General features: G+C 43.6%; 1 protein-coding gene across 2 annotated transcripts; it reads left to right on the top strand.

The window, feature by feature from the left end:
- The first annotated feature begins 28 nt into the window (after positions 1-28).
- TRMU (tRNA mitochondrial 2-thiouridylase) lies at positions 29-11,500 on the top strand. Of its 2 annotated transcripts, none has more exons than XM_085217648.1 (11): positions 29-171; positions 290-455; positions 1,971-2,077; positions 2,514-2,636; positions 4,003-4,175; positions 5,118-5,171; positions 5,651-5,717; positions 6,629-6,729; positions 8,045-8,189; positions 8,418-8,500; positions 9,771-11,500. In XM_085217648.1, the coding sequence occupies exons 1-11, from the start codon at positions 87-89 to the stop codon at positions 9,915-9,917; spliced, it is 1,251 nt and encodes a 416-aa protein (XP_085073774.1). In that variant the 5' UTR covers positions 29-86; the 3' UTR covers positions 9,918-11,500. The 2 variants fall into 2 exon arrangements, with proteins under 2 accessions (XP_085073774.1, XP_085073782.1); XM_085217656.1 differs by having other exon boundaries at positions 9,789-11,500.
- Positions 11,501-13,985: the final 2,485 nt, after the last annotated feature.

The raw sequence follows: 13,985 nt of genomic DNA on the forward strand, positions 1-13,985 counted from the left end.
CCCCTTCCTGTGCGGCCGTAACGGGCTCCGCTGGCGGAAGGGGCGGGCGGGCGGCAGGAAGCAGCGGCCCGGGCTGCTGAGGGGCGATGCTGGCGGCGGGGCGGCGCGTAGCCTGCGCCGTGTCGGGCGGCGTGGACAGTGCCGTGGCCGCGCTGCTGCTGCGGCGCCGAGGTGCGGGCGGGGCGGGATGGGCTCTGGGCGAGCGCGGGTAACGTGCGTCGAGAGGGTCCCGAAGCTCCGCTCTGCCGGAGGCTTCTTGCGCACGCCGAGCCTCGCCTTCCTTCGGCAGGGTACCAGGTGACGGGCGTCTTCATGAAGAACTGGGACCCGCTGGACGAGCAGGGCGCCTGTTCCGTGGACAGGGACTGCGAGGACGCGTACCGCGTGTGCCAGAAGCTGGACATTCCCTTCCACCAAGTGTCCTACGTGAAGGAGTACTGGAACGAGGTGTTCAGGTGGGGAGCTGCCGGCCGCTGTGTTCGTGCGGCATCGCCGTGCTGCGGGACGTGGGCGAGGACTGCGGGAGAGGCCGGTCATCTGTTGCAGCTCGTTTCTTCTATATCCCACACGCTGCCCTCGCCTTTCTGCAGCCTGAGAAGAAATGTTTAATGGGACGTGGCTCCTCTTTGCTTCTTTGTGTAGTTTATGCAGAGCGCTGTATGATATGTGCCTGTATGTCATAGTGTGATGCTGGATCGTGCTGTAACGTTCCTTCCCCTGCACTCTGTGCTGGTGAGGCTGCATCTTGAGTGCTGTGTTCAGTTGTGGGATTCTCACTACAAGAAAGACATGGAGGCCCTGGGGTATGTCCAGAGAAGGGCAGCGGAGCCGTGAGGGGTGTGGAGCACAGGTGTGATGGGGAGCGGCTGAGGGAGCTGGGATGGGTCAGTCTGGAGAAGAAGAGGCTCAGGGAGACTTTATTGCTCTCTATAACTGCCTGAAAAGAGGTTGTGGTGAGGGGGGGGTCGGCCTCTGCTCGTACATAACTAGCAATTGATGAGAGGGAGTAGCCTCAAGTTGTGCCAGAGGAGGCTCAGGTTTTGATTTACCACAAAGCGATCATGAAATAGCCTTGCTTCCAACCAATTTGGAACTGATCTCTAAAGAGGATGTTCAGATTTTCTCTTCCTGTGAGTATGTCCCACTGTAAAGGGAGTTATATATAGAAAAAGCTGAGAGCTTTTCTTGGGATGCAGAAGGGGAGGGGTACTATCAGTATAACGATGAAATATTTCTCATATTCAACTTCAGAATGTAAAGATTGTACCCTGGATCTTCATCCTCCTTTATGTAGTGCTGATGTTACTTTGTCTTGAAAGACACCGAGGAGTAGCCCAGTCATTCTTCTTCTGCATCACATTCCAATGACATTATGTTGAGCACAAAATTGTTATGCAGTCAGTGAAGAATATGGTCGTGGTGTGAGAGGAATAATGGCATCACAACTCTTGTGGGTGGGGAGGTGACTATAAGTGATGGTGAATCGATGAACCAAAGACCATAGGAGACTGACTTCTGCTTCTCATCATTTGTCAGTACAGCATATGCAAACAATTTGCTATGAGTGACTTGGTTTGTTGCAGAAGCCTTTTTCCTTACTGTCATCGATGAGCTTGAGTTTATTCCCTGAAGTCTCTTTTTAAAGGATTATTTATCAAAAACAACCTTTTGTAGCAAGAACTATTAGAGACCTCGTTTTTTCCCATGGTCTCCTGGTGTCTCCTCTGAAGGAATGGCAGTTTGATAAGCCAAGATTGTGAGTACAAAATGATGAGTGATTGTTTGACTGTGCCTTCAAGTCTGCTTCCAAGCGTTGTTTCTTTACATCTTTAAATTTAACAGATGTTTTGAGTCTTACATGAAATGCTTAGCATGAGTGGATCTCAAGTTTTCACAGTTTGTCTTCCAGACTTGAAGAGTTTTATTCTGTGTTATTGGTGTTAATGTACATGTGAATCTTTATTTTACAGTGACCTCTTAAAGGAGTATGAACTGGGAAGGACTCCTAACCCCGACATAGTGTGTAACAAGCATATCAAATTCAACCACTTTCTCCATTATGCTATGGATAACCTTGGTAAGGCACTTCCAAGCGTGTCAGTTTCAGTGTATGCTGGGGAGATGCTTAAGTGGTACAGAGTCTTGGAACGGAGGGGAAAAATGGGAATTCATGTGTATACAGAAATCACACATCTCTGTGGCAGCATTTCAATATTTGTGAAGTATTCAGTTTTGAATACTGATAAATAGTAAGGAGCAGATTTAATTCAGGAGCACATATTGACCTCAGCATTATGTCTTATTGTTAGGATGGTCCCTGAAGTACAAAAACATGGCTTTCAGCATGCCACCAGATAGCCTGTTATTTAAACAGCAGGAATATGATTACTGTCAGTATCTTAGGTTTTCTTTCTTCATTATTTTGTTTTGTTTTCATAGATGTTTAAAAGCCTGTTTTAAATGATGAATTTCAAGTATGTGTCTTTGTGGTGTTTTGTTTTATACCTCACTAGGAGCAGATGCAATTGCTACTGGGCATTATGCTAGAACTTCGCTGGAGGACGAGGAGGTTTTCCAACAGAAACATATGAAAAGACCTCGAGAGCTTTTCAGAAACCGATTTGAAGTTAGAAACAGTAAGTAGTACTGTATTTCATCTTAGATTTGAAGGAAATTTAAACTATATTTGTTTTATGTTGCAGTGATTACTCTTTAAACCCCAGCCTCTGTAGAATGTGGATTGGGCAAACAGGAGATTTGCATTACTGAAAATTATACTGACAGTCAAGTAGTACATTTGCTGATACAGGTGCAGAGGGGTAGAAATAATTAATTCAGAAGTAATGAACATTCTGGAAGAGCTGTACTTAAGGAGATAGGGCTGTCTTCTGTATCCTGGAGAAGTATTTCAAGAAATTATTGTCAAGTGTTTCAGTGACTCCTGTAAAAATTACTTGATATGTTTGTTCTGTTTTAGATTTAAGACCTTTGAAACACGAAAATTAATAACATAGTTTTATATAGCTTTATATGGGCCATATATTATTATACAGGGGAAAAAAACCCACAATGCTTTTTCATTCAGTAATTCTGCTGTTGCACCTTTCTTCTCTATTCCCCTCTGGAAGGCTGATATTCCCAGGCAGAGTAAGGTTCTGTCTGCACTGCATCTGGGAGGTGTGAGCGCAGCATATGCAGGCATTTCTAAGACTGTGATTCAGAAATCAGCCAAGGGAATATAGCAGCAGCAGGCTTTGCTCTTCACTCTCATAGCCTGCCTGTGGCCATATGTAATCAGAAGTTGCTACCTGCACCATGGCAGTTCTGTTGTGTCAGTACATGAGCTAGCTTAGTTACTGCTGCTTTGGGTATGGCTCTGCATGGCACTATTGCAGGTTGGATGATACCTGGCCAATAACTGCTGTGGGCCATAGTGTAATAAAGTAACTCGGATGAAACTCTGGTGTATAATGGGAAATGCAGTATACCCAAAGAGAAAGAAACTTGCAAGCTAGCACTCTTGCAAAGTTGTCACAGTTATGTTGGCATATTAAAGCTTCCTTGGCTTTCACATCTCTCCCGAGATCGTCCAGTGGGAATAACTGTGCTGACTGTTCAAGCCACTGAGTAAGTTCAGTGGAAAATATGTTTTTAATTAACAGTGTGCTCTAGAATGTTTGAATACTGGTTCTGCCTTTCAAATGAAATGTGAACGTTGTCTTCATTTTTTATATCATTAATGTTCTTGGCAGTGAAACTTCCAGTAGAATATAGATGGGGCAATGTATGAATTTCTACAAAATCAGAATGTTTCTGTACCTTTTCAGTGGAGAGAAAATAAACATCCTCAATTAGATTTTGTGCACCTTGCCCAAATGCTGTCTTTCGCTTGTGTTTGGAAGTAATAAAACTGAAATGTTGATTATTGAACAAAATGCTGAAGGAAGTTCAACCATTAAAGGCAGCAGTTATGTTGATTGTTTTGTGTTTTATACTTTGCAGCTGTAAAACTCCTTCAAGGAGCTGACCTCTTCAAAGACCAGACCTTCTTTCTGAGTCAGATCTCGCAGGATGCTTTGAGGAAAACCATTTTTCCTTTAGGGGATTTAACAAAAAGCTTCGTAAGGAAGATAGCATCAGAACATGGCCTTCATCACGTGCTAAAGAAAAAAGAGGCATGGTAACACTTAAGCTCTTTTGATTTCTATTTCTCTCTAAAATGGACTTTCTGATCTTTTTGAACCTTAATCTCTGACAAATGAGCTGTTTCCATGAACAATGATAGAATAGGTTGGAAACTCTTTTCATCATTGCCTGCCTGCTTTCAGGAACTTTACATGTTCCTGGTTAGTTCTGTATTGCAGTTTGCAGATAATTTATGTGCCACTGCGTCTCAGAAGAGCCAAGATGAACACGAACGTGATAGGAAGCTGTAAGGAAAACATTCTTTGTTACAGCAGATGAGAAGCCTTGGTCTTTACTCTCCATAGCTTTCAAAGGTTTCATCACTGTCAGTGGGTTTGAATATGTTTTCACATAGACTGGGTCGTGCTGTTTTTCTACAATTAGTTTTTCCAAGAGAAGTTCTGCATCCCTGGCTAAGAACACTTCATGATTTAATCCTAGAAAGCACTGGGCAGCCAGCAATTGTATGCTGATGCATTCTTGATTGCTTTAAATACATTCATCCACTGTGAGTGTTTTATCTGAAGAACGTAGAAAGTAACTGTAAGGAAAAGGAAGGCCTGGTTGTTTGTGGAAGCTTTTCTTCATGACAAGTCTGTGACTATATAATGTGGTAGTTTTGTTTGTTAATTTGAAAAGAGACTTCTGATTGTAATCTACACACAGTGTGATCACCAGTCTTAATGCATGTCTTTACTGAACATATGTTCAGTATTTGTTTCTGTTTTGTGCTCATGGCTCTCACTGATGCTGTGTACTGGTAATTTCCATATGTTGGAGAAGATGTTGTGGATTTGTTCATTTCATGGGATCCCCTGATAGTTTTCAATGCCTAAGGAAAAAAAATCCATCTGGCACAGATAAGTAATAGATATTTTCTTCAACGTGTTTCTCTGCTTTTATATGGATTCAGTTCCACATTTCTTTTTCAGAGCATGGGAATCTGCTTTATTGGTGAAAGAAACTTTGAAAAATTCCTTCTTGAGGTGAGTAACGTTAGTTCTACGGTCATCTCCATGTTATGTTCTTCTTCTGTCTGTGACAGCATCTCGAACAGCTCCTGTCTGCTGCTCAGGAGTGATGGCCCGCCTCCCTCTGAGTTCCTGAGAAGCTGATGCCAACAGCCTGTCCCAAGCAGCTTGCTCCTCCACCTGTGTGCAGTCTGTAGCATCAAGTCACAGGCAGGCTCCAATGGCTGGCTGGGATATGAGGGGGGCAAATGGTTGAACCCTGCTATTCCGTGACATAAATGAGCACGGGGAGAGTGAAGCACAAGTGGTCACTGCTGCTGGGGACTCCCCTCCTGCTTTTCTCCCTCAGGCAGCATCAGCAAAGAGGCAGTGAGCTGTGCTGGTAGGGATTACGTGTTGGAAAGCCATTTTTCTGACTCTAGGATAATGTAGTGGCAGAGCTTTTGAGGTTTTTTTGGAGCCTTCTTGTGATTAAATCTCTTCCTCTTTGGCAGTATTTAGAACCTCAGCCAGGTAACTTTGTTTCCATTGAAGATAAGAAGGTGATGGGAACACACAAAGGTAATCGACTGACACCCTAATAACTGCTTTTAGATAAATGGAGCAATATTGCTTACGGTTAGAGGGACAAATCTTGGGGAATTCCAAACCAGTCTGCAGACTTTTCCAATAGGAATACTCAAACAACTCCTGAAAAACTTGCATTGCACAGCATGTAGAGCCTCGTACTGCAACTGAGTATTTAATGTAGTTCTATGTTGCAATATAGTAAATGATAATTCTGTTAGAATTACTCTGTTGGTACTCAGTGACTGCTAATTTAATACCAAGAGGCAATTTTTCACATAATTCTTTTAGAATGAAAGCACTTCAGTTCCAAATTCTTTAGTATCTAAATTTTGCAGAAAAAATCTGCACCTCAGTGATGTATTGCCCACATTTGGTGATATCATAGAATCATAGAATCCTTAGAGTTGAAGGGGACCTCTGAAGGCAGTGTGGTCCAACTCCCTGCAGTGAGCAGGGACAGCACAGTCCTGCTGTGCAACTGCTTTGGTGTACTTTGCTCACTTTGTGGTTCTGGCTGCCAGAACTGAGCTCCTGTCCCAGGCTGCATATGGAAGTAGGATGTTCTCCTGGGACAGAAAACAGCAGGGGGAGCTGGTAAGGCTGAGTGATGGCAAAACCATCAAGTGTAACAGAAACAGAAAACTGTTTGTCATTAACAACCCTTCAGAATACCACAATAGAAACAGCTGGAGTTTGAAATCACGTGCTTCGGGATGCAAACTTTCAAGTAGATGCTGGCTTAATTTGTAATTGGCACACCTGTCTAAGGTGATTTGGGTTGTTACTCCTTGTTTAGTGATAAATCTTCAGGGAAACACTTCTAATATATGTTGGGTTTTGTTGGTGGTTTTAAAGTAAATATTAAAGGATGCTACCAGCATTACATTTTCATATTCCTTTAGGTTGGTTCCTGTACACAATAGGCCAGAGGGCAAGACTGGCAGGCCAGCAGGATGCGTGGTTTGTTGTAGATAAAGATGTCAGCACTGGAGATATCTTTGTGGTGAGTGAATTAACACTGTTTGAATGACTAACACAGGCATTCCGTGACTTCTGCTGTGCGGAATGCGATCCTCACTTGGGCAGAGCTTTTGGCTTTCCTACTGGGGGAGACAAGCAGCAGCTAGCACAGCATGCACAGCTTTGGAGCATCTTGTCCAAACTGGCTTTTGGTGAGCAGAGAATTGTTTCAGATTTTGGCAGTGAGATTTTTCCGAACAAATGGCAAACGCTGAAATGAGTCAGCCAGTCTGCTTTCTCTTTTTTCCCCCTAACACATAAGAGTTTGTTGTGCTGTTATGGCACAGTACACAAAATGTGTGTTCTTTTGGTTTACTGTGTTTTGCTACTTTCTTTTTCCAGTAAAGGAAGTAGCAGCCATGAATACAGCTTCATCATCTTGAAAGCTGAGGCAGAATATGATGCTGTGAATTGTTGATGTCCTAATGACTATCTTAAGAGATGGATGGAGTTCTGCAGCTCACCTGCTTTGCTAGTGTTCTTACAGCTGTTCTGAAAGCTATTACTCTTACTCTGATACCGATGAGATTATAATGGTGTGTTGCTATTTGTTTATGTGCCTGGGGAAAAATGAATGTAATCTCCCAGTTCTGAGGGTAGTCCATCTCCAGAAATGAGATACCAAATATTTGAATGATAGCGTAGCCTAGATTGTAAACATAAATTGTCTGGAGGATTATTATTTTTGACAAATGAATGATTTTCTCCCTTACATTATAGCACTAGAAATACACTTGTTGCTTCGAGAATTAATGGAAAAATGACACAAATCTACGTAGCTGGAAATCTACACATCTACACCACAGTGTAGTAACAGGAGATAGTGCCATAAAATAAGCTAGCACAGGTAGGAAGGTGATGTATTAAATCAACCATGTAATGTGAGTATATTCAAAACTAGTTTGTAACTTTTGTTCTCCTGGTTTTGTTTGCCATAATGGGCCCAAATAAGGATTGTTTTTTAATGAGAAGTTGAAGGGCAGGGAGGTAGCAACTTCCTGAACTGGTGTAGGGAGTGCAGGAGACATCCAAACTGAGCCCAAAGAAGGCAGAAATGTGATTGGTTGGAGACAGTGTACAAGAAGTGAGACAGCCCTGAGGTACATAAGGTTTACTTTAGCATACTAAGGCTTCCACCTGAAAGCTGATTAAGTGCTATTAGTGCTTGTTTTCTTGCTTATTTTGCCTTTATTTTGTTATAGCTTGATGCTTCTTCTGTATTTCATGCTTTATATCTCAGTGGTCGTAGGTTCTTTGGTAAAAACAACCTCACCATGAAACAAACGTTGTATTTCAAGGCACCATCAACAGATCACCCTGCTTTATACAGAGACCTGTTGAGGACAAATCGAGTGCACTGGATAGCAGAGGAACCACCTGCAGAGCTCGTTAGAGATAAAATGATGGAGTGTCATTTCAGGTTTCGGCACCAGATGGCACTGGGTAATCAAACTTCGGTTTGTTTTCTCTCTTATTTTTTGTTGGTGAAATGGTGATAGTGAGATCAGTGTCGTTTTGCAGAAATAGCTGAAATATTTTGGATCCTTATGAAACAGTTCTTTGCAGTAGCAGTATGTTGACTTAAATCTGTTTAACTTAGTGATGGAAGTTGCTTTTGGTTTTGTGGGAATCTAAGAACTGAGTGGCAGGTGTTTGAATTTTCTCCCTCAGTGCCCTGCGTGCTGACTCTAAACCAAGATGGGAGTGTGTGGGTGACACTGGTGAAGCCAGCAAGAGCTCTCACTCCTGGACAGGTAAGTTGTTGGGAGTGATTTTCTTTCACTTTGGGGGTTTTAAGGTAAAATAGAGTAACTGGTAAAATATAGCAGTACTGTTAACAGCTGGAACAAAATAATTTTCATATGAAAATACCATGTAAGAGCAATTGGTTCCATTTTGGCTATTTATCCTCTATTCTATGAAGAGTTTTTTTGCAGTTTTAAGTCTGTTGTTATCCATGTATCACGAGAAGCTGACTTACAAGTCTCAGAAACGTATTGAACAGTCTCTGATAATCACTTATATATGTGGAAAAGGTATCTATTCCTGTCCTCAAGAAACAGATTTTAAAAGTCATTAGTTTGGTAATTGGCTGCATAATGTAGTTTTAATGTTCAAATTGATTTAGCGAGGATCTGCATTCAGCACGTTTCATTCTCCCAGAACAGTAATGAGAAGGGGTAATGGGCAGTGATACCTCTCAAAACCACTAATATCATAGAATCATAGAATGGCCTGAGTTGAAAAGGATCACAGTGATCATCTGGTTTCAACCCCCTGCTATGTGCAGGGTCACCAGCCACCAGAGCAGGCAGCCCAGAGCCACATCCAGCCTGGCCTTGAATGCCTCCAGGGATGGGGCATCCACAACCTCCTTGGGCAACCTGTTCCAATGCCTCACCACCCTCTGTGTGAAAAACTTCCTCCTAAAATCTAACCTAAACCTTCCTTGTCTCAGTTTAAAACCATTCTGCCTTGTTCTACCACTATCCACCCTCATAAATAGCCGTTGCCCCTCCTGTTTATATGCTCCTTTCAAGTACTAGAAGCCACAATGAGGTCTCCATGGAGCCTTCTCTAAGCTAAACAAGCCCAGTTCCCTCACCCTTTCTTCATAGGAGAGGTGCTTCAGCCCTCTGACATGTTATGGCCCTCCTCTGGACCCACTCCAAGAGTGATATAGATGAAAAGTCATTCTAGATTCATCAGGATGAGTGTTAATATAAGGGTACACCGCAATGCATTATAAACTAGAGGCTCTGAGACGTTTTATGCATACCCTCTCCCACTTCAAAACCAGGACCTCTGGGGTACATTGAGAAGCAAGAGGTTTGTAACAAAGGGGTGAGGGTAAGAGAAGTGAGCTGAGCTGAGAGGAGTCCCACCAGGGCAGATGGTGGGAGTGAGGAGCCACAGAGTGCCTGCTTAGAGCAGGTACAGCTGTATGCACTCACTGTCCGACAGCTCTTGTGCAGCCTGCATCGCTTGCTGTGTGAAAAGGCTCTGCCTGTGTTCATCTCCTAGTTTGCTGTGTTCTACAAGGGCGATGAGTGCTTGGGCAGCGGGAAGATCCTGAGGCTGGGCCCATCGGTGTTCACCATGCAGCAGGGCAGAAACCGAGAGGAGGGTACCAAGAAGGAAGATATTGACAAGGTGGAACCAGCAACATAGCAGTTGGGTTTGTTCACTGAAGGACGTTTGGATAATTTGCTGCCTGACAGTAAAAAGAAACAATGGTAAACGTCTTCTTTGTGGATCTGAGTGCTCTGAAGGTTGACTGTCTTGTCCCAACTCTTGCAGTTAGCACACAAAACTTTGGAACAAAAGCTAACTTGGCACGAGGTTATTGAAGTGTGTGATGATATTTATGCTGATACATACAAGAGAATGTCTTAGAGTTGTTCTATAACAGAAGTTGCACATATAAAAAGAATAATGTGTGAAATCATAACCTTGTATTTTATGCAGAAGTGAAATAATTTTACTTCCCTGAAGATAGCTGTTTCCAGGAAAAGTACATGTTGTTCCTACTGTAAATGTATGCATGTGCATCAAACTCTGGGGAAGGAATATGAAGGGTGTTTAAGCCCAGCATTTTGTCTGAATGCTGAGCAACGGGTATTTATTTTTAATTAGATAGAGTTTTATAAAAAAATGTTCTAGATTTTTAACCTGTACTAAGCAGTGCTTTGAAATGTTTGTAACTCGGAATTACGAATCTAGGAGCTTGAAAACAGTCATGACATTTCCATCTTTCACCCAATTGACTCATTTTTTCTTAAATACTGGAAAAAAGCCCACATTGTCATCCTTCAGAAAAATGCAAATTCATACATGTTTCCTTATTATACAGCTAACTTAATGTAGACCAGATAAGAATTCAATCTCAGATCATGCCGTGTGTCAAAGGAGTGGCATTAGGAAGAACCAAAGGCCCCTTTCCAAGTTATTTGCATTAAGAACTGAGTGCATTTTGAGGACACTCTGTGCTTTCAACAAGGCTTTATTACAGCAAGCCCACAAAAATAAAGTCCTATATTTCCACACAGAAGATAACTCATTAAAGTACAGCTATGCAGGAGCAAGACTTATTAAATGGGTGTAGAATTTTGAAATTGCATCCAATTTGGGCAGTTGTAAAGCTCTGACATGAATAGATCTTTTCAGCTGATTTGAAGGCTTGGATTACACGTAGCATTCTGTCCTTTTCTGTTGTCTAAGCATCTTCTAAGAATTTCTTTTATCCCTTTTTGTCAGAACAGATTAAAATAGTCTCTTTTTCTCCAAAGTGTGTCTGTGGAGGGGGGGGAAGATGGGGAGAAGACTGTCCATTGTCCACCTGCTGGTCTGGTGAAGGTAAGCACAATTCAGGGAGCACTATAGAAAAAATCTAGACTGTTAAAATCTTTTATATTTATTTGACATTACTGTAGATCTGGGGAGAAAAGCCATCATTTTTTACTAGTGCTGAAATCAATTCAGTTTAAAAGTCTGTGTGCAGAGGACGTATCCACATGCAGGCTAATGGTGAAGCGTGTTCATGCCTCGTGTCAGCTCTTGGTTTGTGCTTGATTGGTTGTGTTACGGGTCTTGGTCTCAATGATGTATGCTCCCAATGTTTCTCTTGTCTCTCCTGAAACTTTGGTCTTTGCAAAATGTGGTATTAACTACTGAGGTGTTAATGATCCATGTTTTTCTCATCTGATTTTTCCTGTGAATGTCCCAATTAAAATCTTCACAAATTCTTTGTGTAATACTAGAATGGTCTTTATTATTGCATCATCTGATGTTGCATTCAGGTGTGTTTGTTATTCGATGTGCTCTTGGTAGAGGTAGCTGTGCAAGTACAAGAAAAGGGACACAGCCATTTCTGTGTCTTCAAAATTCACTTTCTTTCTGATTCACGAGATGGCAGAGCTTGGCAGAGACCTGGCAAACATCTGATCCAACTGCAGGTTCAGGCAGATCACGTTTTTCTCACCAGCTCTGCCATGCCCCAGGCTGCTGCCCTCCTGCTGTGGCTGCTGGTGACTCAGTCCTCCCCCAGGCCCACCTCCTGTAGTCAAGGAGCCACGTCCATGGGTCATTTGCCTCCGCAGCCACTCAGGCTGCATCTCGCTCCCCAGAGGCTGATGTAGAGATGGCATTTTTGAAAACAAACCCTGTGATGTCACACTGCTTTGGATGTGGGGCTGCGATGAACACTGGCCTCTGGGTTTGGTCTGCTCAATCTCCAGGGTGTTTTTTCCTTCCTCTTTTCAAATGCCTTTGTGTTACTAACTGTACAACACCAGCCCAGTAAACTTGAGAATGGAAAATATTATGGGCATTCTGAGTAGCTTTACAGCACACAGACTTCAATACCAAAGGGCTTCGTACTCACTTGGGAAATATTAAGTCCCTAAAACACAGACATACACAGAGAGGTGGCCCTGAATCAGTCTCTGCATGCAGAGATAAAATGTGCCCATGGACTGCCTGGTGCCAGACTTGGTAACTCCATGGCACCCTTCCACGCAGCAGCACCAGCTTTGGAGGAAACTCCCAGAAAAACATCAGCCTTACAATTGCAGGGCACCAGTGCCATGGGAAAAAGCCACAGGAGACCTGCTTGCAGCCCAATATTGTGTTAAGAGTGATGTGATAGGGCTGCCCTGACCTGGATCTCTAGTAATGCTGTAGATGCTGGGTGAGGAGCTGTATGAAATCACATGCGTCAAAGAAGGATGAATTATAGAGATAAAATTGACAGCAACGTGCCATAACTAGATATGCTGAGGTATCCAGTTTGGTGCTGGATTAACTGCAGATTTTATTTTAATCCAGTTACTTAAGGTGGGAGTTTGTGGAGAGTACACACATTTATATCCATCACTCCTCCCTAGGGATGCACGAAGGGCTCTGCAGGCTGTGTCATGCCAGCCAGAGCCGAGGGGCAGGGGAGCTCTGCTGGAGGATGTGCTGCATGTAGTGAGGCTGTGCAATTGAAGTATTTCAAATCTGAAAGATTTTGCATGTGGCTTCTATACTGAACTACCAGTAGCCATAGAACAAAAACCAATAGCCTACACTGGTCCCATGCGGGTTTGCTCCTTATTGAGCCCAGGGGCTGAGCATTGCTCATGGGGCAGATTCACAGAATCATAGAATTGTAGAGCTTGGAAGGGACCTCTAGAGATCATCATGTCCAACCACCTTGCTAAAGGAGGCTCCCTACAATAGGTTGCACAGGTAGGCATCCAGACAAGTCTTGAATATCTCCAGAGAAGGAGACTCCACAAGCTCTGGCAGCTGTGTCAGTGCCTCACTGCCCTCTGAGTATAGAGCTTCCTCCTAACATCTAACCTAAATCTCCCTTCTTTTAGTTCAAATCCATTCTCCCATGTCCTATCGCTATCAGACTGTGTGAAAAGTTGACTTCCCTCCTGTTTATAAGCTTCTTGTAACTACTGGAAGGACACAAAGAGGTCTCACAAGAGCTGCCTCTTCTCCAAGCTAAACAAGTCTCACTCCCTCCATCTGTCTTCGTAGGAGAGGTGCTTTGGCCCTCTAATCATATTCATGGCTCTTCCCCTTTCTCTTCTCCAGCTGAACACCCCTGGTCTCTCAGCCTTTCCTCACAAAGAAGATGCTCCAGGGCCCCTGTCATCTCTGAGACCCCCCACTGGGTTCTCTCCAGCAGTTCTGCGTCTTTCTTGCACTGGGGAGCTCAGAACTGGATGCAGTGCTTCACATCTGGTCTGACCACATGTGCAGGAGAGGAGAACTTCCCTCAACCTGCTGGCCACGCTCTTTTTAATGCACCCCAGGATCCCGTTGGCCTTCTTGGCCACAGGGGCACACTGCTGGCTCATGGCCAACCTGTTGTCCACCAGCACACTGCATCTGGTTATTCCTCCCCAGCTGCAGGGCTCTACACTTACTCTTGTTTAACCTCACCAGGTTCCTCTCCACCCAACTCCCCAGCCTGTCCATCCTCCTCTGTGCAGCTGGAAGTGAAGGGGTTAACCATCCAAGGTTTCTTGTTCGTTTCATTCAGTGAACTGAAATATGGAATGAAATGTATGGATTTTTCTCAAAAAGTGAACGTGTGCTGCTTGGGGTTGATTTAGTGCCTGGCCTGGAACCTTGTGGCTGTGCTTCCCCCAAACACAGCTGTGGCTGCCTCCTGTGGGACTGTGTGGAATGGAACTGGGTGGGAGTGTCCTTGAGAGCCAGGTTTCCCTCACCCTCTTAAAA

Source organism: Meleagris gallopavo, chromosome 1, assembly GCF_905368555.1.
Source record: "Meleagris gallopavo chromosome 1, MGAL_WU_HG_1.1, whole genome shotgun sequence".
Taxonomy (NCBI): domain Eukaryota; kingdom Metazoa; phylum Chordata; class Aves; order Galliformes; family Phasianidae; genus Meleagris; species Meleagris gallopavo.